The sequence below is a fragment of the Microcebus murinus genome, chromosome 12, assembly GCF_040939455.1.
Source record: "Microcebus murinus isolate Inina chromosome 12, M.murinus_Inina_mat1.0, whole genome shotgun sequence".
Lineage (NCBI taxonomy): Eukaryota > Metazoa > Chordata > Mammalia > Primates > Cheirogaleidae > Microcebus > Microcebus murinus.
This window is the reverse complement of record NC_134115.1, coordinates 90,442,567-90,463,322: the sequence shown is the minus strand read 5'-3', so window position 1 is coordinate 90,463,322 and position 20,756 is coordinate 90,442,567. Positions and strand designations below refer to the sequence as shown.

General features: G+C 50.1%; 1 protein-coding gene across 1 annotated transcript in view; it reads left to right on the top strand.

The window, feature by feature from the left end:
* The window catches only part of DDX31 (DEAD-box helicase 31), a 72,545-nt gene extending 58,184 nt beyond the window's left edge, over positions 1 to 14,361 (top strand). Inside the window, 2 exon segments of the mRNA XM_012744127.2 lie at positions 12,660 to 12,795; positions 12,797 to 14,361. Of these exon segments, the coding sequence (XP_012599581.2) occupies positions 12,660 to 12,795; positions 12,797 to 12,847 (187 nt within the window). The 3' untranslated portion in view covers positions 12,848 to 14,361.
* The last annotated feature ends 6,395 nt before the right edge of the window (positions 14,362 to 20,756 follow it).

Below are 20,756 nucleotides of genomic sequence, written 5' to 3'. Positions count from 1 at the left end.
CACGTGAGCGGACCGTGTCCAGGAACAGTAAGCAGGCGTGCTCAGTCGGGCCTCGATTCTCTCACATCTCTGACCCTCTGTGAAAAACGCTTCAGAAATATAGAAACTATTACGCATGAAGATCTTGGTGTTATTGTGACAATATGAAATAGCAAGTCTACTTCTTTTAAACCATCCTATCTCATGTGACTTATATGCTATACCCAAACACTAGTCTTTGCCCAGACAATCTAAGACTGGTTTTACCCCTGGCTTCTGCTGTCTGTGTCCTTCTGATGTTGTTCTTAGAGCCCAGAAACATCTGGGACATTGTCATTGTTAGTAATTCAATAATTTTGTCCCCCTGTTCTCAGCTCCCTTCTTTAAATTTAGTAGGGGAACAATAATCTGAATTGTTGACTATTAAAAGCAATAATTTTACTTGTATACATTTTCTCCAACCAGCCTAGCTAAAATGTTACCTGGTATGTCCCAGTTTTATCCAATAAGGTAAACAGTCTAACATTAGGGAGTTTCTTATCCCTTAATACTTGGTCAGTCTAGGTGTGCTCAATAAGAAGAGGCTACGTGGGGCTGGCTCCACCGGTTCTGGCCTCCTGGCAGAACGTCCCACACCTGGCGGCTTGTTTGCCAAGCACTGCAGAGCATTTCCTGAACCTCTGTACTTCTGAAGCTCTAGAAGTCATTTATTTTCTAAGACAAGTAAATATCCTCATGGAAAACATATGTGCCAGTCACCCTTTCTTTGTAGAAAGGACACATGTTACAAGATTTTTCCCGTCTGAATTATCACTAGTGCTTCAACATTGAAGTTCAAATTGGAGATTTTGCAATGCTCCAATTTGGTATTTTTCATTTTTGAAGGTCTAGGCTATGTCATTCTCTATGATTCTTGCCTTTGCTTGTTCAGTTATTGTTAAGTAACTGGTAAGAGCTACCATGTGGAATAGTACTCTAGCTCAAGAAGCCTGTACCCCCAGTAACTCTCTCTCTTGCCCCTCCCTTGTTCCTTAAATTCCATCTCTGAGAGTGTCACACAGTGATTAAGTGTGGTTTTGATTCACACAGACATCTGGATTGAATCCTGGCGAGGCCACTTGTCATCTGTGTGCCTTTGGGCAGGTCACTCAGCCTCTCCATCCGTCAGTTCCCTGGCCTCTCAAAGGAAGGTCCTCAAGCCGCCTCCTAGTATGGGGTTAAACCAGATAAAGAGTGTAAACATCCACACAGTGTCTGGCACGAACGTGAACAGGAGCGCGTGGTGATGATGCGGTGACCGCGTTAGTGTGTTGCTTCTCTCCCCTGGCCTCCGTGGTTCTGACAAGTATCCCTGGAACTGAGAGAGTGGAAAGTGTAGTTAACTGAAACCTTTTAGTGCCCTTGAACTCTTCTTATAAGGAACAACTTTGAAAGCAGGGAAGCAGGTCTCTCAAAGACTAGCAGTAAGAAGCTGCAGCTGCATCTCCCTGTAAAGCAATATTCTCATCATTAGAGCGGCTTGCCTGCCAATTTTTACGTGGCATTTACAACCTCCCTAATATCACTTAATTAGTTGAAGGCAAATCTGGCATCTTGCCCACTGTGAAAATCTTCTCGATTTCATTGAGCCAGTTAGCATTCTGCAAAAAGACAGATTGGCCAAACATGAGATGAGAGGCTGGACACAGCCACACTTGGAAACATGAGGATTTCCCCATGTAAATCCACCACACCTGAGTCAGTGCTTATCTCCGCCATCTCTCGGCAGCCCCACACTGTCACTCCCTCTGGCCTTCTTGGATCGGTCTCTTCCCTTAGCTTCCCAAACACTGTCTCGGTGAATAGCAGCTCTCAGCCCCTCAGCTTCACCTGAACTTCTGGAACAGTCTCCTACCAAGTCCTCCTGCAGCCACTGCTCCATAGGCAGCTAGAGCTTCCATCCTCTCTGCCCCGTCCCAAACTCTCACCCAGGCCTTTCTGTGATACCCGTGACTCTAGTGATTGAAACAGACCACAATAAAGCCCCTCCTTACCAGGCCCCCGTGCCTGGCCTTTGCTGACCTTTCAGTCTCATCTGACACCCTCATCCCTCGCTCTGTCCTCAGGGCCTTTTCCTGAATGGGCCTGGGCCTGGGCCTCTCCCCTTCTCCTCCCTTTAGGGTTCCAGCCCTTCCCCAAGGAAGTCTTCTGTGACCTGCCTGCCTTGGCAGACGCCCTTGCCCTGTACTGTTGTGGTGGCACTTTCACGTCTGTTTGTGTTGTTCGCATTGCCCCTCCTCTCCAGTAACTCAGAGCAGAAACCCTGCCTGGCTGCTATTCATGAGTATAAGGTGAGTGAGTATCCCTTATCCAAAATGCTTGGGACCAACAGTGTTTCAGAGTTTGGATTTTTTGGATTTTTGAATATTTGCATTATACTTACCAGTTAAAATTTCCTTGAGTGTCAAATCAGTGCTCCAGAAGTTTCGGATTTTGGAGCATCTTGATCTTTGGATTTGGGATGCTCCACCTTTATCCCCAGCACCTACCATAGTACCTGTCACACAGTAGATGCTCAAGAAATATTTTTGAGGAGGTGAGTAGAAGCTGAAAGCATTCTGTAATTCTGAGAGGACATGCATAAAGGGTCTCCTTCCTCTGCATGAAAGCAGTCCTCGCTCGGGAAGGACAGCGTGGCCCAGCCTCTGGCTCTGTCTCCCTCACTTGCCAGGTGGAGGAGGCGTGGGGATCAGCTCACAGAGTGCAGTATGGGCGGGCTCAGGAGTGGGGTTTGCACCTACCCTAAACAAGGCCAGAGCAGGTATCCAGGTGGGGTCAGATCACTCAGCCATGCCTGAGGACCAGAAACAGTCAAGACCACAGCAGTAGCTATGAGGACAGATGTACCTGTGTGTGGAGAAACAGAATCTGGTCTCAGAGTCTACTGGGGAGGTGTATAAAAATGCAGATGCCTAGGCCCTGTCCCAGGAGACTGTGGTTCAGTAAAGTCTAAAGTGATGAAGAATGAGATAGAGATGATCATGAATTTGACCCAGGGTTAGCCCCTGGGAACTTGGAAGAATGTGCCCCCCCCCCCCCCAGCAAGTGATGGTGTGTCATCCTGAGCATGTTGAGACAGTGAGTTGCTGGCTCAGTGTGACTGGTTTAAAGATGAAGTTTAATTAATGTTTTAATACAGAATCTTGGTAAGCTGCACAGATTATAGACAAGAGCATATTCTCGTGGTCTCTGTCAAAGGGGGCAGGATGGGTGACTTAGGAGTCCATGCTGGATTATCTCTTTAGGGCGTTTGTACAGAGGAGAAGAGTAAATGTTTGTCCCCACTGGAACAAGGGACAGGAAAACTACAGTGGAAGGTGATTGGGTTTCTCCTGAATGGAGAATGCGCAGAGTCACTCGGGGACTGTTTGTCACATGAATTCATCTGTCGATTATCGAGTTCACTCACGTTGTCTGCACAGACAGCTCCAAACGGGTTGTACCATGTGGGCACACACTCCTTTGGAGGACTTGCTCCTTTCCCTCCTCAGCGTACCCAATGCAAATCCAGTTTGCATTCCCTTCCCTTCTCTCTGCAGTCAGGTTTTGTGGCCCTGCTTTTCAGGGCTCTGGTTTAATTACAGCTGTGCACACACAGCTTTTTACATTTGGCCTTTTGCTTCTACCACTATTTTTTCTGTCTGATACCATGCAATTACCAGCCTTCTGGCTCCTTGTGGAACAAATGCACTCTCATCCCCACCCGGCTAATGAGGCGGTTAGAGGGATTTCACAGTGACCCTGAGCTTCCTCCACACCTGGGTCACCTGCAGACAGTGGGAGGCACAGGGTGTGCCTTCAGTCACGCAGTCAGGGCCGACAACAAAGAACAGGATCCCAGCCAGCCTCTCCTGGGAGGGTGCTGGAGACGTCGCACTCACTGCTGGAGCCGTCCAAGCACTGGAATGAGAAGATGTGGCCAGCCTACCATGCACTGGCAGATACCAGATGAGGCTGCAAGCAACAGGAGAGTACCAGCTCCCCATTAGACTGTCCTTGCTCAGAGTCTTCCATTTCACATCATTTGAGAAATCAAGAGAAAACATGACTGTCCCCCAGGTCCTGTCTTGCTGCACACAGGTTAGTTTTAGTCATCCCAAGCCATCCTGTATTAGAGCCTACTCTCTCTCCTCTTCTAATCTGGCTCCGCTTTCATTGAGCTCCTTTCTGCGACAGGAAGGTGTCAGCCCTTCCACAGTCTCTATTTTAATGATACCAGAGCCTTTCCATCTTGTTATATATTACCTGTACCAGATGACTTTGGGTCCTTTTCAGATGTCATCTTCATTCTGGTCCTGATGCTATAGCAATGGTCTGAAGTTTAAAGAAATCTGTTGACTACTTAATAGTCAAGAAGAGGGATGCAGTTTGAGAACCAGCATCCCAGAGCAATAGTCTGTGACACTTCTTGCATGTTGGTTTTAAATTCTTTGGTGGTGGCAGCAGCAGCATCTCGCTTGCAGGCGAATGTGTATCCCCTGCTAGCTGAGTCCTTCACGTACACTATCTCATCCAGACCTCACTAGGTCCTGTGACCAAGGAACCATCCTCAGTGAGTAGCGAGGAACCTGGAGCCACGCATGTGGCTCTGAGTCTGAGAGATCCCAGAGCCCAAACTCTTAGTCACGCCCTTGTCTGCCTCTCACATGCCCCATTTGAACACTGCTGCTCTCTAAAATCAGCATTGGGCGAGGTAGTAAGTACATGAACCCTGTCATCTGTGAGCAGATAATTCTTCATGTAAGCAAAGAAATGGACTGAAAGCAGGAGATATTTTGGTTGTTTATATGGAAGAATTGGAAACCATCAGAGAAGCAAAATCTGAAGTGGGTTGTAGAAGCTTTCTCTTCACTGAGGCAGTTGTTGGAAGAACTTTGACAAGACGAGATTGTGGGGAAGATATGGATCCCACTTCTTCTCTCGTTTCCTCCAGTTCTGGAAGCAGCATGGCCTTTGGAGTCAGACATTATTGAGTTTGATCCCAATCCTAGCACTTCTCAACAGCTTACCTGTAAGACAGGGGTACTCAGGGTTGGCGCGTAGGGTGTGGGGAAAGGTAATGAATGCATAGCTCATAGCCCAGTGCCGAGCTTGGAGTGGGAGCTGGGTAAATGCTGGCTTCTCTACCCTGCCCCACTTCCTCTCTCTGGTCTCTAAAGAAAACGTGAAAACTTCATAGAGGCTTCCTTGAGTCCGCTCAGCTTGGCCTGTCCTGGCCCTAGTCCCATGGCTCCCATCGCTCCTCCCATGGTTTATGTAGCCTCTGCTTCACACTCCTGGTGTCCCAGTGGCTCACTGCTCCCGGGCTGCCCATTGCATGGTGCACCCTGCTCACTGGTAGACTCCTGAAAAAGAGCCCAAACTGATCACTTTCATTTTCTACCCTTTGGTCTGATTTCTACTGTTCAGTCTCTGTGAGATGCAAATGCTGTATGTACATGATTTGCAAACACAGAACTACAAGGTGATATTATCATTGATCAAAACCAGTCCCTGGTCCACATGACAATGTGTCAGATATCTGATGATGGCTCCTAGCTACCTCCCCTTTTCTCTTTTCTGTGCTATTAATAATAGTCAACATCCCATGAGTGCCTTCACACAGGCACTGTGGGGAATGCTTTGGTACCTCAGCTCGCAAGTTCCACAGCCTACGGGCAATAGTGCCAGGATTCCGCTACTCAGCGGCCTGCTTTTCCAGGGTGGCACCTGTCCTGAGCTCTACAGCCCCGGCACCTCCAGCTGCTCCTTGGTCCACACGGTAGCTGCCTGCCGTCGAGATGGCTTATCTCAGCCCATCCTGTTTTGTCCCAGTTCTTTTCAAAGTCTAGAGACCGCCCAGCAAGAAGTAGCGTAAGACAGTCACTTCTGTCAGTGCAGGTGATGATAACAGCAGACACAGTGGCTACCACTGATGTGCTGTGATGTACCACAGATGATCTGCTGTGGTCCCCCTGCAGTCATGGTGTCATCTCCATTTTATAGAGGAGGAAACTGCTGTCCACAGGGCAGAGCTGGGATTTGAATCCAGACTTTCGGATTCCAGATCAAAACTTGCTGACTAAATTCCTGCCTGTTTGCACTTATGATAATTTATATCCCCTACCTCCTAAGAACAAGACCTTACATCTGCTCATCCTTTTGGGCTGTTTGTGGTGTGGGTATTCTGTCATCCAGCATATTAACTGTCCCTGCAGACTTCTTTTCATCTGCACATGTGACAGATATGCCACATAATATCATCCAAGTCATTGATGATAGTGTCAAACAGGACAGGCCCAGAGGGCTGAGCCCTAGGCTTTGGAGCTGGAATTCTACCCCAAGTTTGTCAGTATTTTGAGGATCTAGTCATACCAGTCCCAAATACACCTACTTGTTTCCATGTTCTCCCTGGATTTCTCCATCTTAACAATAATTCGTAATATTTTCACAGAGAGTTAAAATTTATAAAGCATTTCAGAGTGCTGTGTAGTTCGTTTTACCTTTGTGCTAGCCCTGTTCCTACACATGAGCGCTTTCTGATGTGTGGGAAGCTAAGCTTAGAGAAAGCTGCTGACTCTGCAAGGTCATCAGCTAGGAGAGTGGCAGAACTGGGATTCCACCCAAGATCATCAAAATTCTGGTTCTCTGCCCTGTCCCCAGCACTGCCACCTGCCTTCTGAGGTTCATGCTCAAGTTCTTACAGAACCTGTGTGAGAGTTTTGGTCACCTAGGCTAAATAATCTCAAAGTTCCCATCCATTTCTTGGATTCTGGTTCATATCTTCATATTATCTCTTTCCTCTTTCCTACTGGAGTCAGACATTCCTGAGTTTGATCCCAACCCTGGCACTCAGCAACAGCTTACTGGTAAGATGGGGTACCATGGGATTGGTGTGTAGGGTGTGGGGAAAGATAACGGACATGGAGCTCATGGCCCAGTGCCGAGCTTAAAGTGTGGGAGTTGCATAAATGCTGGCTCTTTTACCCTGTCATGGCGGCAGCGGGCATTTCCTAATTGCCTGTGTTCTACACTGCCTGCCTTTGGCCCAGGGCTCAGAGTTCTCCTTTTCTGTTCTTAACTAGATCTTCATCTTTGGTTCAGTCTCTGTCTGTGTCCACAAAACCCCTCTCAGCAATTTCGCTGCGATATCTATTGCCACAGCAGGGCTCACCTGGAAGGGGTGTCTCTTCTGGGGCCCTGGCAGTTTTACAGAACACTTGCTTTGATCCTGAGAAAGCATTTCTAAAATGGTTGGCCTGCCAGCATGCATCTCTGCCAAAATAGAACCCAAAGGTTAGGAGTCCTGACACAGTTCCTTTTCCTTCCGTAAAAGGTTGGGTAGTGTGTCCCCTTTTCAGTAGGCTAAACTTTCATCCCACACCAGCTGATTCCCACCTCTGCTACTCTAGGCGTCGGGGGGACTGGGTGTCAGATTCCCCCTGGAGTTGCTTGTTACCCTTAACCGTGCTCTGAGAGCCACCAAACCCCACTTAGACATTAAGCCTTTTCATCAGTTGTGGAGCTAGGCACGAGTGCAGAAACTTCCAGTCGGCCACAAGCCACCTGACACATCACTGTCTCCTTCTGCAATCACGTAGGGCCCGGGCTTCTCTTGCAGTGTAGGGCAAGCTTCCTGGGTACTGCCTGAGGCCCTGGAACGTGCAGACTCACTCAGACTACAGCTGTGCACTTGACCAGTGCCCAGGCTGCCTAAAGATACCTCAGTCTCCCTGTCTGTCTGTCTGTTTTAATTATACCACTCACTCAGAAAAAGCACTCACAAAATCAGACAAACTGACAGCCAAAAAGCAAAGAGGGTTTTGATAAGTAAAAATTAAAATAGTTTGGGCCAGGTGAGGTGGCTCACACCTGTACTAGCACTCTGGGAGGTCAAGACCAGAGGATGACTTAAGCCCAGGAGTTTGAAGTTGCTGTGAGCTAGACTGATGCCACGGCACTCTAGCCCAGAAAACAGAGTGAAACTGTGTCTCAAAAAAAAAAAAAAAAAAAAAAGTTTGGCATTTTGCATAGGACAAAATTCTACCTTTTTCTTTTTTATTTTTTGTTTTCATGTTTTAGTATTTCAGTTAGTACCAAGCTCATTTGCTTTTTTACCCCTAAAATGAATATATAGTTACTTTCTAATTATAAAAATAATACATGCTCATTATAAAAATCCAGGTCATAGAGAAAAACTTAAAAAATTATCCATAAGCCCACAGTCTAAGTCAGTCTTGCTTCACAGTTTGTATCTCCTTCAGACTTTCCATGCATATGTACATACAGGGATATGGATTCTTCTCAGTTTCTTTTGTTTGGTCTATAATGACATTTTCATTTGTCTAAAATGAGATTGAACAAATTGTAGGACTTTTTATTTTTTTTATTTATTCAACTGTTACTTTTAAACGATTCATTTTTTGAATTCCAAAAGTCTTTGAGATTTGAGGTAATGCAAACATTGGTTTTATATTAAAATATTTCATGCAAGGAACTTGCTCCTTGTTTAGAAAAACTATAAGCCTGGTGGTTAAGTGCAGAACCTGGGGAGTCAGACTTCCTGGGTTCAGATCTCAGCTCTTGCATTACAGCACTTGCCTTGTGGCCCTGGACATGTTTTAATCCAGTTGGTTGGACCCGTTAACTGTGTCATTGTCATGGACTCTGTCCATGGCTCTGTCCATGACTCTGTCCATGGCTCTTTAAACATAGCCTGCAGGAAATGTTCTGAAAGTCTGAAGGAAGCATTCTAGAGGTGCACTTCAAAACCTTGGGGAAAGGACTTATTGTTCAGGGACTATCATGGATAACTGGATAACTCTTGGGGAGAAATAAATTCTCCACATCATACCCATAAATCACAATAAAACCTAGATGAAATTAAATCAATAGCAGACTAGATGAAAATATAATTGAATATTTTTGAAATCCTAGGATGAAGACTTTTGTAAGCATAAAGCCATTGAACCATAAAAGAAAATATGGATAAACTTAATACATAAATAAAATTTTTAAATTGTGTCCTATAAAAGAATGCCATTATCAAAAGCCTGCATTAAAATGACTTTTTATCTAGGAAAATCATTCTATGAATTTGCAGATAAAGTTGAGAGATGGCCCTGTGGTCTCTCTTTTTTAGTGGTCATTGTAGGAGAATATATTGATTTACTAATTAGGCTGTGATTTCACCTTATTGGCAGTGCAAGTGGCATCTGCCTGTCCTGCTGAGTAATCCAGCCTGGTAACCAAGGGGGGGTTATTCAGCCTTCACTATAAGGGAGTTCCCTGTGGTTAGATAAACTGATCTGTTGCTTGGTAACTAAAGGATTACTATGGTGGAGAAGCCCACTTGAGAGGGATTCGGGTATTTGGAGGGCAAGGAGGGCAAGAAAGTTGGCAAGTTCCTGGGAGCACTGCAGCTTGGCAGAAGAAGGAATTGAGCGCCCGTTGCATGCTTGGGTTTAGAACAGTTCATCTTCCCATCTGCACTTTGCCTTTGCAGCATTGGGCCTCAGGACAAAGGAACAGGAGACAGGGAGCTGGCTGAGGGACAACTGGGTCCCGTTGGGGTGGCTGTCAAGAGAGCAGCTGAAACCCCTGTAGCGTTGGGCCCCTGCTCACTGCCAGACCACCAAGAGCCTCTGCATTGGTGGACTGCTGGGTTTGTGTCCCAAGCTGAAAGGACTTTGACTAGAATAATGAATAGTGACTAGTGATGAAATAGCTAGGAAACATGATCATAACCTGCAGGCGAGCAGGACCATCTCCGTGACGTACTTTCTAGTGGCGTCCTCTCCCACGCAGCATGGCCGCGAAGGTCCTTAATAAACATTCCTGTTCAGTGGCTCGACGTGTGCACTGGTGATCGCCTTCCTCAGCCTCAGCTCCAGCTGTGTGTCTGTGAAAGGACAGGTTCCAAGGAACTGTGCAAGTGGCCCCAGTAGGGGGCTTCAGGGGCGTGTGTCTGCCCACTGTGTAGGTTATGTATGTCGGGGAGGCTTTGGAGCCCATCTCTTTGGCTTTGCCTGGTGGGCAACCAGGGAGCACAGGCGTGCTGCCCGAGCACCTTCGCTGGAAGATGCCCCTGCGGCCTGCGCTATCTCTGTGGACAATTAGTGTATCAATCGCCCAGATGAGATTCTGGTTATTTATTTTGCTTAGCAGTGGTAGGAGCAATCATTGACGTGCTAAAACTTAGGCTGGGGAGAATATTTTGACTGAAATTTTGCATATTTTGAAACTCAGGTTGTTACATTTAAAATTATACGCATTGTGAACCTGGCTTCAAACAAGAGGGAAGAAAAGCATTCCTTCCTGTCAGAACCTTTTCACTCTGTCTGTCATGTAACCTGACTAAAAATAAACTACAAGCACAAGAACTGGCAGGCTTCAGCTTGGAACAAGTGGAGTGTTCTCAGCTGTAGGCCTTGTCTCCGCTGCTTCCCGGCCACATCAGCCCTGCGAGGCCCGGACTCCACCCGAGACTGCCGTGCTCGTGGTCCACGTAGGGCAGGTGTCCCAGGGGTGGGATCGCTGCTCTTTGGGAAATGGTAAATGCCATCAGAAGAGCTCTGGATCAGCTGTCAAGAGCCACTGAGTCCCTCCTGGCTCCTGGGTGGCCCTGGCGGAGGTGCATGGCTTCTCCAGACCTCAATTTCCTCATTTTCAACTGTGGCCAAAATCCATGTGCCAGCCACCAGCTAGCACTTTTTGTTTTACTTTATCTCATTCTTACAGAGCCTTATGAGCTCCATTCTCAGTATCATCCCCATTTCCCACATGAGGACACTGAGGCACAGAGCTGGAGTCATTTATTCCATGTCCTCAGCAAATGAGTGACTGAGCCACCCTGTAGCTCTGCTCTGTCCCCTCACCACTCCTTACTCCTTAGTCATCTGGCTCCTGCCCCATGGCCCTACTGGAGCAGTCCTCATGAGACCACAAAGGACTGCTCCACATCACATCATGGCCATTTTCCGCCGTTGGTCCTGCTGGGCCTTCCTGCCACAGCCGACCCTGCAACTTGCCCCCCCCTCCTGGACAGGCAGCCTCGTGAGAAGAGCGTAGGCTTAGAGTCGCCTGTCCGGGGGTCGCATCTTGGCTTCTGCACTGAAGCTAAATGGTCTTGGGCAAGTTATTTCAACTTCTTGAATCTTAGTTTCCTTATCTGTAAAATGAGGAAAATAGTTATATCTGCCTACCTACAGCAAGCATTATAGGACATAATGTACGTAAATCGTTTCACACAGAGTCCAGAACGTCTTCCCTTTGTACTTCTAATCTTCTTGCTAAATCCTGCCCCTGACGCACGCACACACCCTCTAAACTCCTAGCCCTTAAATATCTTCTCCTAATCATCCCCTTGTTTCAAATCTTTCTTTCCCCACAAAAGTTGACTTTGTGTTTCTTCCTATATGTTAAAATAGGAAACACCATTGTGTGATTATAACCCTGTTCTCTGGAGTGTGGTTATAAATCAGTATTATTGCTTTAACCCAGTTATAATGGGATTCTACAAGCTTTCATAGTCAGGTTAATAGCACAATATTAGTTTTGTTTCTAATTCTTGGGTTTTAAAGACATTCTGTTTTGTTTACTTATTTTGACCACAATTTCAGCCCAGTTAACTCTGATTATTACAGCAAAGAAGATGCTATAAATACAGTAGTAGAGCATGTCTGCTTTTTGTAAGAATTCTGTGACACTGTATTATCCTAAGACACTGCCATTTTGAGAAGGAGTTGCCCACAAGACAGTGTGGATTTATCAGTAATTGTTTTTTTGTTGTTTTGGTTAAAATCCTATCTTAAGCATTATTTTTTTTTTGCTCATCAGTTTTCATAATCATTCTGTGTGTGATTGAACATTTACCAACTTCTTCCTCTGATCTACTGATCAGATGGTAAAACTGCTGTCTTTTGAAAACAGTTTCTGCGATTGAACATCTGAGATTGATTTTCAACCTTTAGCATTTTCCGAGTGGATATGGGCAGGTCTGTATGGGCTACAGAAAGTTGCTGGTCTAAGCCTTCATGCGGAATTGCTGGCCTGCATCCTGTGTTTGGGTTTGCAGGGTCAGAAATATTTTTAAGAGTCTTTTCTGTCAATGAAGAGCATCTGACTGATAGCCCGGCCCTCGCCATTTGGACCCAGTAGGGCTGCGTGGATCTAGCTGGGCTCTGCTGGGCTCTGCTCCTGCAGGGCTGAGTCCTAAGGCCCTCAGTTGCCCAGGAGGAGGCCATTTGCTTTGAACTGCCTGAGGATTACCAGAGCCGTTGGCATGTTTTCACTGCTTCATGTTGTTGAGTTTTAAGGTGGGTTTTTCCCCCATCCTTTGACAAACTGCTGTATCATACACCTCATTTGCCATCAGAGTATGAGGGTGTATAGATCTTTTTTCCCCATGAAAACAACACAGAACAAAGCCTCACTTTTAAAAATGCCATGATATTTTGCCACCGTTATGAAAATCTGTCAGTGCCGTATCTAATCTTCTGGTGCATAGAATATCAAAACAAGCACTATTGAAGGGATTGTACTTCTGTTAATACAAAAATGTCAGCTTCATAGTCTTGGAGCCAGCTGCCATCAGGCTCTTTCCAAATGGGAAAGAAAAAAATAATAAAGTTTCTTTTCCCTCTGCTGTTACTGTTCTCCAGGCCTGACCTTCATAAGAAGATGCGGAGTAAACACCACCTTGCTGAAATCTTACGTTCCGAATACTCAAGTGGGATGGAGGCCAGCGTTGCCAAGGTCAAAAAGCAAAACAAACACAAAGAGCCCGGCCGCCAACCACTGCAGCTCGGTCTGCAGCCAGCGCCCTGCCTTGGCCGTGGGAAAAAATTAAGAAACAGAGAAAAACCAAGAAAGGCTTACTGAGACATCAAGACTTCCTGGAAAGTTTTTTAAAGGTCTCCCTCCACAGGACTGGCTCTCAGAGTGGATCCTGGAGGCCCCGGTGGTACTGGATTGATGTCCTCTTCTTGTCAGAGGAGCCCTGTGAAAAATAACTGCTGCCTTCTCCTGAGTGCTGAGTCCCTAAGACTCATAGGGGCCCCAGACCTTGTCTTTTGTGGGAGGAGCCCTGATAGAAATCAGAGAAGAGAGTCGGCACAGCATAAACTAGCCACATAACTGCAGGCGACGGCTGCGTCTCGTGCTTACTCCATCAGTGCCAGACATTTGCCTGCACCCGTAGATGAGATTGTGCCCAAGACTTGGTGTGTTGATGTCCTGTTCACCAGCCTGGCAGGGGTTTGGTTCCTGCCCCGTAATAGTTCTGGGGAAGTTTCACAACCTTAGCCCTATCAATGCATATATTGGCCTGAATTTTGTGAAGTAGGATGTTAAAAACTAGATTTGAATTTGTAAAAACAGAAAACGATAGTTATCAAGTATTTATTTTCTTTACGTACAAATGCTTTGTTAGAAAGGACCGAAAGTTTTTGGTCTGGTTCAAAAATACTAATGTGTTTTCAGGCACATTAGGAGCCTCTTATTTTCTTCTAGAAACGTGCTTCTGTAAACACAATGTGCTATTTACATGCACTGCTCCTTCTTTCATGTCCACAGAAACTCTCTCTCAGGGCTAATTGATTTACTGTTGCCTTTTTGTTATTTGCCTTTGAAGTCAAAAGGCACCAGCGTCATGTGCTGTTTTCTCCCATCAAATTCCATCTTCAAGAAAAGTCTGGGGGTCTTTGTGATGTAACCCAGGCCACAGCTGCCCTCCCCACACTGTGCTTTCTGGGAGGTTTGAAAGAGGACCCCTGGAGTGCATTGATTTCCCAATAAATGTAAGATTTGGACACTTACTGAGGGGTCCAAAAGAGAAAGGGTTAAAAGGCTCAGCGCGCGCACACACACACACACACACACACACACAAAGCCTCAGCACCTCTGTCTGGGCGTGGTGCCTGCCCTGCTCGCTGTGCCTCTCATTCTCAGTTTTCTCCTTTTTCTCCGTCACTGCAGTTACTGCGCAGCCGTCCATGCTTCCGTGCTTCCGTGCTTTCTTTCGTAGGTGAGTGTGTTGAGGCACCACTTCAGTAAACTCCCAGATCCCCGTGAACTGAAAGGCCGGGAGAGAGTGGTGAGAGTTGGCGAGGCCGGCCTTTCTGCAGAGACAGCACCCAGGGTCGGCACCCTTGCCTCCATTCCAGACCCCGGCCAGTGCCGGCTGGCGCCGCGCCAGCAAGGGCTCTAGGGTGGGGTAGCTGTGACCCTAGAGAAGGGTCCCTGGCTGGATCCTCCGCCAGGGGAAAAACCGGACCCTCTCAGAGCTGGCGGTCACATACAAATGGATAGGAACTGATGGTGAAACTTGTAATGATAATAAAAAAAACCCTGTAGCACATGTCAGACTGGCTTTGGGCAAATCTGCCACCTTTCTTTTATTTCAGTGTGTAATGGTTCACATGATTTGGATGAGAAAAGGAGGGATCAAACTTGAGACAAAACCCAGCTGTGTGAAAAACAGGATTAATGCCAGTGATTGGAGTTGATCAAAGAGAAACCTTACGTTTTTTTTTCCCCCCATAGTACTCATTCCACAAAAGGGTGACTTGGCAGAGGTCTGCATTCCTGTGGGGAGAGAGAAGTGCTAGAACGGTGCAGAGTGTAAGTGACTAATCCCAAGATCAGAACTTACCTGCTAGGCTAACTCCTAGGTGAGGGTTTCTTGCCATAGATGCTATGTGGGCCAGTTTCTAAGTAGAATCAATATACTACCCCAGTTAATAAAGAAACATGGATTTAGCTGATTTAGGGTTAATATTATTTAAATTTAAATAACCTTAAAATAAATCTCTTTCTCCTTATTATGGCTCTTGACAGATTATATATTTCAGGCCTCAATTAGGCAAAGCTTTAGCCTAATTCTACTGTACATAATCTAATTTTTATGTGTATTTTTAATCGAGCTTCTTTTTTAAATTTCCCAAACTTGTCCATGTTTCTGTGTCACCAGCCTGGTTCCCATATTTAAAGTCATAAAGAATTTGGGCATTTAATGGAATTTTGCAGCTGAAAGCCTTTTTCTCTGGTGGACTTGTAGAATGCTTTTTCAGGATCCAAAACATCCTCATGTTTGCAGTCCTTAGGGGCTGCCCGTCTTCAGAAGGGCCCCGTCCCATTCTCACGCACTGAAGGGCACAGAGCCCTTGGTGAGAGATTAAGTCGGTGCTGATGCAATGCAAACAGCATTTCCCACTCTTAGGGCAGCAAAGAACCAACCAAATCTCAGCAAAGGATATTTTTTGACAAAGCCTAGTGGGTTCCTTTGATTTTTTTTTTCTTTTCCCCCTGGAGTGAAGGGAGGCGAGATTTGGGGAAGAGGGGAGCAAATGAGACCTTTTAAGGCAAGTATATGACAGACTGCCAGTGGCCTTGCTGTTTCTCGCACTTCAGCCCTTCAACACATGGTCCGTGGAAGCCATTCAAATCCAGCCGTCACTTTGTAGAGGCAAGAAATGTAAGGCTTTTCCACTAGTTGCCCTGCTTGAAAAGGGTTCTTAACTGGTCTTGTTAAATCACCTCCATGACCATTATACTTTATCTCTTAATCTGCTCCGCCATAGGAAAAATCCAGAGGAAGCCCTGTCAGTGGGGGGGGCAGTGGGACACCCTTAAAATCAGCCAACATTCTTAATTTCCAGAAGCCTTGCAACTGAAGCCTAGTGGGGTGATCTAAAGTTCTTTTAAACTTTGGTGCCCCTGCCCTGTTGAGTCTAGGTGGGTAAGGGGGTGGGTCCCCAGAGGAGAAGATGCCTCCTCTGCGCCTCTCCTATTGTTCAGCCCGTGGGGGTCTCACATTCATTCCTATTTTAAATGAGAGCTCACCCAGGCCCAGGGTTGGGAACAGAGAAACCAATTTAGCGTTGTTCTAAGTGGATGAAAGCAGAAGCCCACCTCTCTGTGAAGGTTGTGAAGTTATTATTACAGATGAGATGTGCAGGACAATTTAAAATATTGTAATTATAAACTTGTAGGGAAGCCTTGTTCTTCATTAATGTAAGATATGAAATCGCCTCTGAGGTACAAGGACAATTACATAGTTGAGAATGTGTCTGTGATTTACACTGCCGCTGTGTAAATGTAAGGGTGGTTGCTCTAGTCTACCTCCTTCACTTTCACAAAATGAAAAGCACACCAGTGCAAGTTGTCCTTTGATAGATTTTTAATATGATTTTAAAGAGTTTTGTTTGGTCTCATTCTTATTCAATGAGATTAATTTAAAGCACTTATCCCCTGGGTTTAAGTCAATCCATGTAGGATTTGGGCAGGGTTTGTTGCATGGGGGGTTTTGTTTGCAGGAGGCTATGAGAGACTTCTTTCCCACTTCATTAACCCTGAGTTGGGGACAGTCCCTGCTCGCCCCCCACCACAGCCAGAGCTGGGGATTTACCAACCCCCATTCACATGCAAAAGAACTCAAAAGCCAGGGGCTCCTTGACTTAATTAGCTGCTGTGCATTTTGCAAAATTAGAATAATACCCTCTCTATCCCAGGAAAGAAAAGCTGCTGTGCCAGGGTGTTGGGGGGCGGGGAGGAAACAGTAGCAGACCAGCCGCGGGTCTGCTGTTCCAGAGGGTGATAGTCTGCACGTCCCCACCCCTCCACCAGGCTGTCCTCCCCCAACAACCCTACCACCAGCCTAGAGGGGGCTCGGCTCGCTAGGCCCCAAAACGTCCTAGCCCTGAGGGCCAGCGAGCTGCAGGTGGTGTGTGGGAGGGGAGCACCTGCATCCTCCCCAGAGGGAACAGTCTCGGAGGTGACCTTGGCCCTTTACGCGGACTCGAGGCCTGGAGTCCGACTCAGGAATTAAACCCCCTCCCCTGAGATCCTGTAGCCACAGGCTGGGGCGGCGAGAAAGGATGGGGCAGACGTGGGGATTTGCTTCCCTCTGGGTCTCATTTCCAAACTGCTCGCGGGGCGAAGGGGGAAGTGAGAAGATGCGGGCGTGGGGGCGGTTACCCGATGCGGCGTCAGGGTCCTCGGTTCGGCTAAGGCGCGCTGAGTCCCAGCGCAGCGAGGCGGGAGCCAGAGCGCGGCCGGCGCGGGGCGGGGTGGGGTGACGGGGGCAGCCTCGGAGCCCATCTGTCGGCCCGCGCCCGCGGCCGGTCACCAGCTGCCGGGGCCCTCGGCGCGGCCAGATGAGTCGGCTCAGCGAGCGCCCTGTGGCCCGGCCCGCCGCCGAGTGAGGCCGGCGCTGACCCCCGCCCGGCCCGGGACCGTCTGGGAGCAGCGAGGAACCAGAGGGGGAGGGGGGCGGAGGGGGGCTCGCTCATTGTAGAGATGGGAAGACTGAGGCCAGGAGCGGGGACCCTGCCCAAGGCCCCAGCGAGTGCAGTCGGGGCCCCTGCACACGGCCACAGCACCGAGGAAGAGGAAGGGACACCGCTGTTTCGTTATTGAGGGTGGAAGGAGGCCGAGTCCAGGGAGAGGAAAGTGGTTCTTAAGGAAGCACGGGAGCGCGGCTTGAGCGCAGACAGACCGACGGGAGCCGGACGGGCGCCTGGTCATTTGTAAGAAGTTTATTTTGACATTTAAAAAAGAGAGAACCCGACAGGCCTGGCTGCCCCCGGGACGGGGCGAGGGTGGGGACTGGGGTCGGGTGGGTGGGCGAGCCCCCTCGGCCCCTTCCTGCCCAGCCTGGGAGGGGGGAGGGCACAGGCCACAGACTCACTAATTCACCGACACGGTCACGGGCTCATGGGTCACGAATAAATAACTTCATATACACTTTGCACACAGTATGTACAGCGCAGCCGCCGGCCGGGCGCTGGGAGGAGGAGGGAGCGGGTGGGGGCCTGCGCGCCCTCCTCTCCCTGGCTGGGTGCGGGACGGGTCGGTCCCTTGCTGGAGCGCGGGAGGGGAGTAGAGGGAGCAGAAGCTTGGGCACGAGCCCCACCTGCTCCCGGGGCGACAGGGGCCGCCTAGGGGAGGCGGCAGAAACTGGGGGCCGCGCGGGGAGGGGCAGAGACGTATGTACACCCGGCGGTGGAAGGGGCTCCCCGGCGGGAGCGCCGGGAGGGAGGACGCCGAGGAGGGCTGGGGAGGCGAAGTCCGGGGTCCGGGCCTCAGAGGACTTGGCATTTGGCCCGTCGGGAGCACTGGGCAGGGCCCCCTCCCGGGGAGGGGCGTTGAACCCCGCGCCCTCCGGAAGGCGGCGGGCCCTCACCGAGGCTGCGCGGCGCGCGGGAGGACGCCGGCCAGCGGGGGCAGCGGCGGGGGCGGCTCGCCGGCGCCCTGCAGTCCGTGGATGAGGATGCGGGGCACCAGAGGTCTCTGCAGGGCGGGCGGCGGCGCGCTGGGGCCGCGGTACAGGTAGAGCGCGGCGCCGGGGTCCAAGTTGGAAACCAGGCTCTGCGGGTAGAAATAAGGCGACGGGAACATCCGCTGCAGCGCCGAGTAATTGCCCGCCTCCGCCAGCAGCTCCAACCCGACGGCCGTCTGTCGCTTCCATTTAGTCCTGGGGACCGAAATAAACGCGCAGGGCGGGTTCAGACACAGGGCATCGCCGACCCCCTCCCTCCCGAGGCTGAGCCCAGAGCGCCTGCAGGAAGGCCCAGGACGATGGAGCTGTGGTCAATATGTAGCAGTGCCAGACACAGCCCGGCTCGCGCGCCTTGCGCGCGTCTCTCCTTTAACCTTGCAGAGGCCTTGCGTGGCTCTTATCCCCATTTTACACGCAAGAAGACTGAGGTGCAGGCTAGTTTTCGAGATCCTCCGGAAAGCGGTGGAGGCCGTGTTCTAAGCCGGGCTGTCTGCCCCCAAAGCCTGGCTCTAACCCCGCCGCCCTCTGCTCGGGAGATGCTGAGCTGAGCGGGCCTCGGAGCTGGGAGTTGGGGCTCCCCCTGCGTGCGTATCCGTCCCCTGGGGGACTTTATGAAGGTGGGGTCGCCCTGAAGAGGGCGAGGGAAGGGAGGATGGTCGGCAGCGAGGCGGATTTTCCCGCCGAGGGGCCAGCGGAGGCAGGTGCTGCTGAGACGCCCCAGGGCGGAGGTGGCAGTGGCTCCTGGCGGGGCCCACGCACCCGCCCAGGGCCGCAGCCGGGCGGAGCCTGCCGCCCTCGGCATCCAGGTCCCAGCCCTGCATCCTGTCTGGCCCCAAAGTGAGGAGACTGCAGGCTGGCCGTCCACCTGGAGTTTGGGGAAGGCAGGCCGGGAGCCCGGGCTCACCTGGCAGGTGAGGTGAGGTGCACCAGCCAGGGTCCCACCGAGGTGGGCTCAGCCACACCAGGCCCATTTCCCTCCCTGAATTATTCATCATCATCATAATTGTGTAATTACTATAACGGGCCTTAATTATTGATGCCCAGAGCAGTAATCGGTATCTATTATTAATGGGGCGATGTGTTCTGAGGCTTGTTTATGAAAAGCACGGGGCGATTGTGTGTGTGACGATGAGTTGTGTTCGAGTGTGTCAGTGTGTGTCGCTATGTGGGTGTCTTGTACATGTGTATCTAAGTCTGGTGAATGTGTTCCGGAGGGAAGTCAGGAAGCAGGTTCAAGACCAGTGCCCCAACACCAACTTCCCAGACACCGTGTCCCCAAGGAGCTGAGGCTAGGCCAGTTCCTACCTCAGGTTTTGGGACTGTAAAGGCTGGGGAGGCCGGAAGAGCCGAGCAAAAGTTCAGAGTCACCTACAGCAGCCTGGATTGGGCCGGGCCATGTCACCATAGGGGCTGCTGCCTGTCCTGCCTTGTCCCTTTCCACAAGGCTTTCTGGACACCAAAGCTGTCACCCCTCCCATGGGGCTTCCACTGGAGGAGCTCAAAGGCCCCAAGCAAGACCCAGATTAGGGCTGGTTCAGGTGGGGTGTGCTCCCTGAAGGACCTCCTGGCAGGGGTGGGGCAGGACTTGGACCTCTGATGGCCCCTGTGTCTGTCCACCCCCCCCCTTGGAAAGGGATGAGCAGGCATAGGAGACCAAGTCTAATCCTGTCTCTGTTTCTCACTGTGGGAATTTGGGCAAGACCGTCTCCCCTTAGGGCCTCAGTTTCCCCACTTTTACAGAATGGAGGAGGTTCAAGGGCCCTCCCTTAGTGCAGGTGGTGGGTGGGCTCTAGATCTGGCTCTAGGAGCTGTGAGGAAGGGGACGGAGCCATTCTGCCCCGCCCCGGCCCCGGCCTCACCTGCGGTTCTGGTACCAGGTCTTGACCTGCGTGTCGGTGAGGTTGAGCGAGGCGGCCAGCTCCATGCGGTCCTGCACGCTCAGGTACTTCTGCCGCTCGAAGCTGCGCTCCAGCTGCGCCAGCTGATGGTCGGTGAAGGCTGTGCGCGCCTTGCGCGGCTTTTTCAGGCGCACCGGGGGACTGTCCCTGGAGCTGGAGATCTCACGGTCGCCCTCCTCCTTCACTGCGAACACACAATGGCGCGTCAGGGCCCAGCCCCGCTGCCAGCCACTGCCACCCGAGCCCTGCCACCCCAGGGCCGCCGCTGGCCCGTTGCGTTTGTGTAAACACAGCTCCCCATCGCCATGGTCCCGAGCGAGGCACCCAAGAGTGTGCGGACCGCAGCGGAGCCACTTAAGTGGACATCCAGGCCCTGGGGAACAGGGTGTGGGCCCTGACCCAGGGGGGCAGGGGCAGGAGCGCCCGAGGCCCAGACGCACTACAGCTCCGTGGAGAAAGAACCCAAGCCGGAGAGAACTTTAACCCGTCCCGTGGCACCCATATTCCCTGGAGAGAGAAACGGAATCGCAGCGATGGAGCCAGACCCGCCCCGCCCGAGCAGGGCAGGGGCTCGGGGTTCC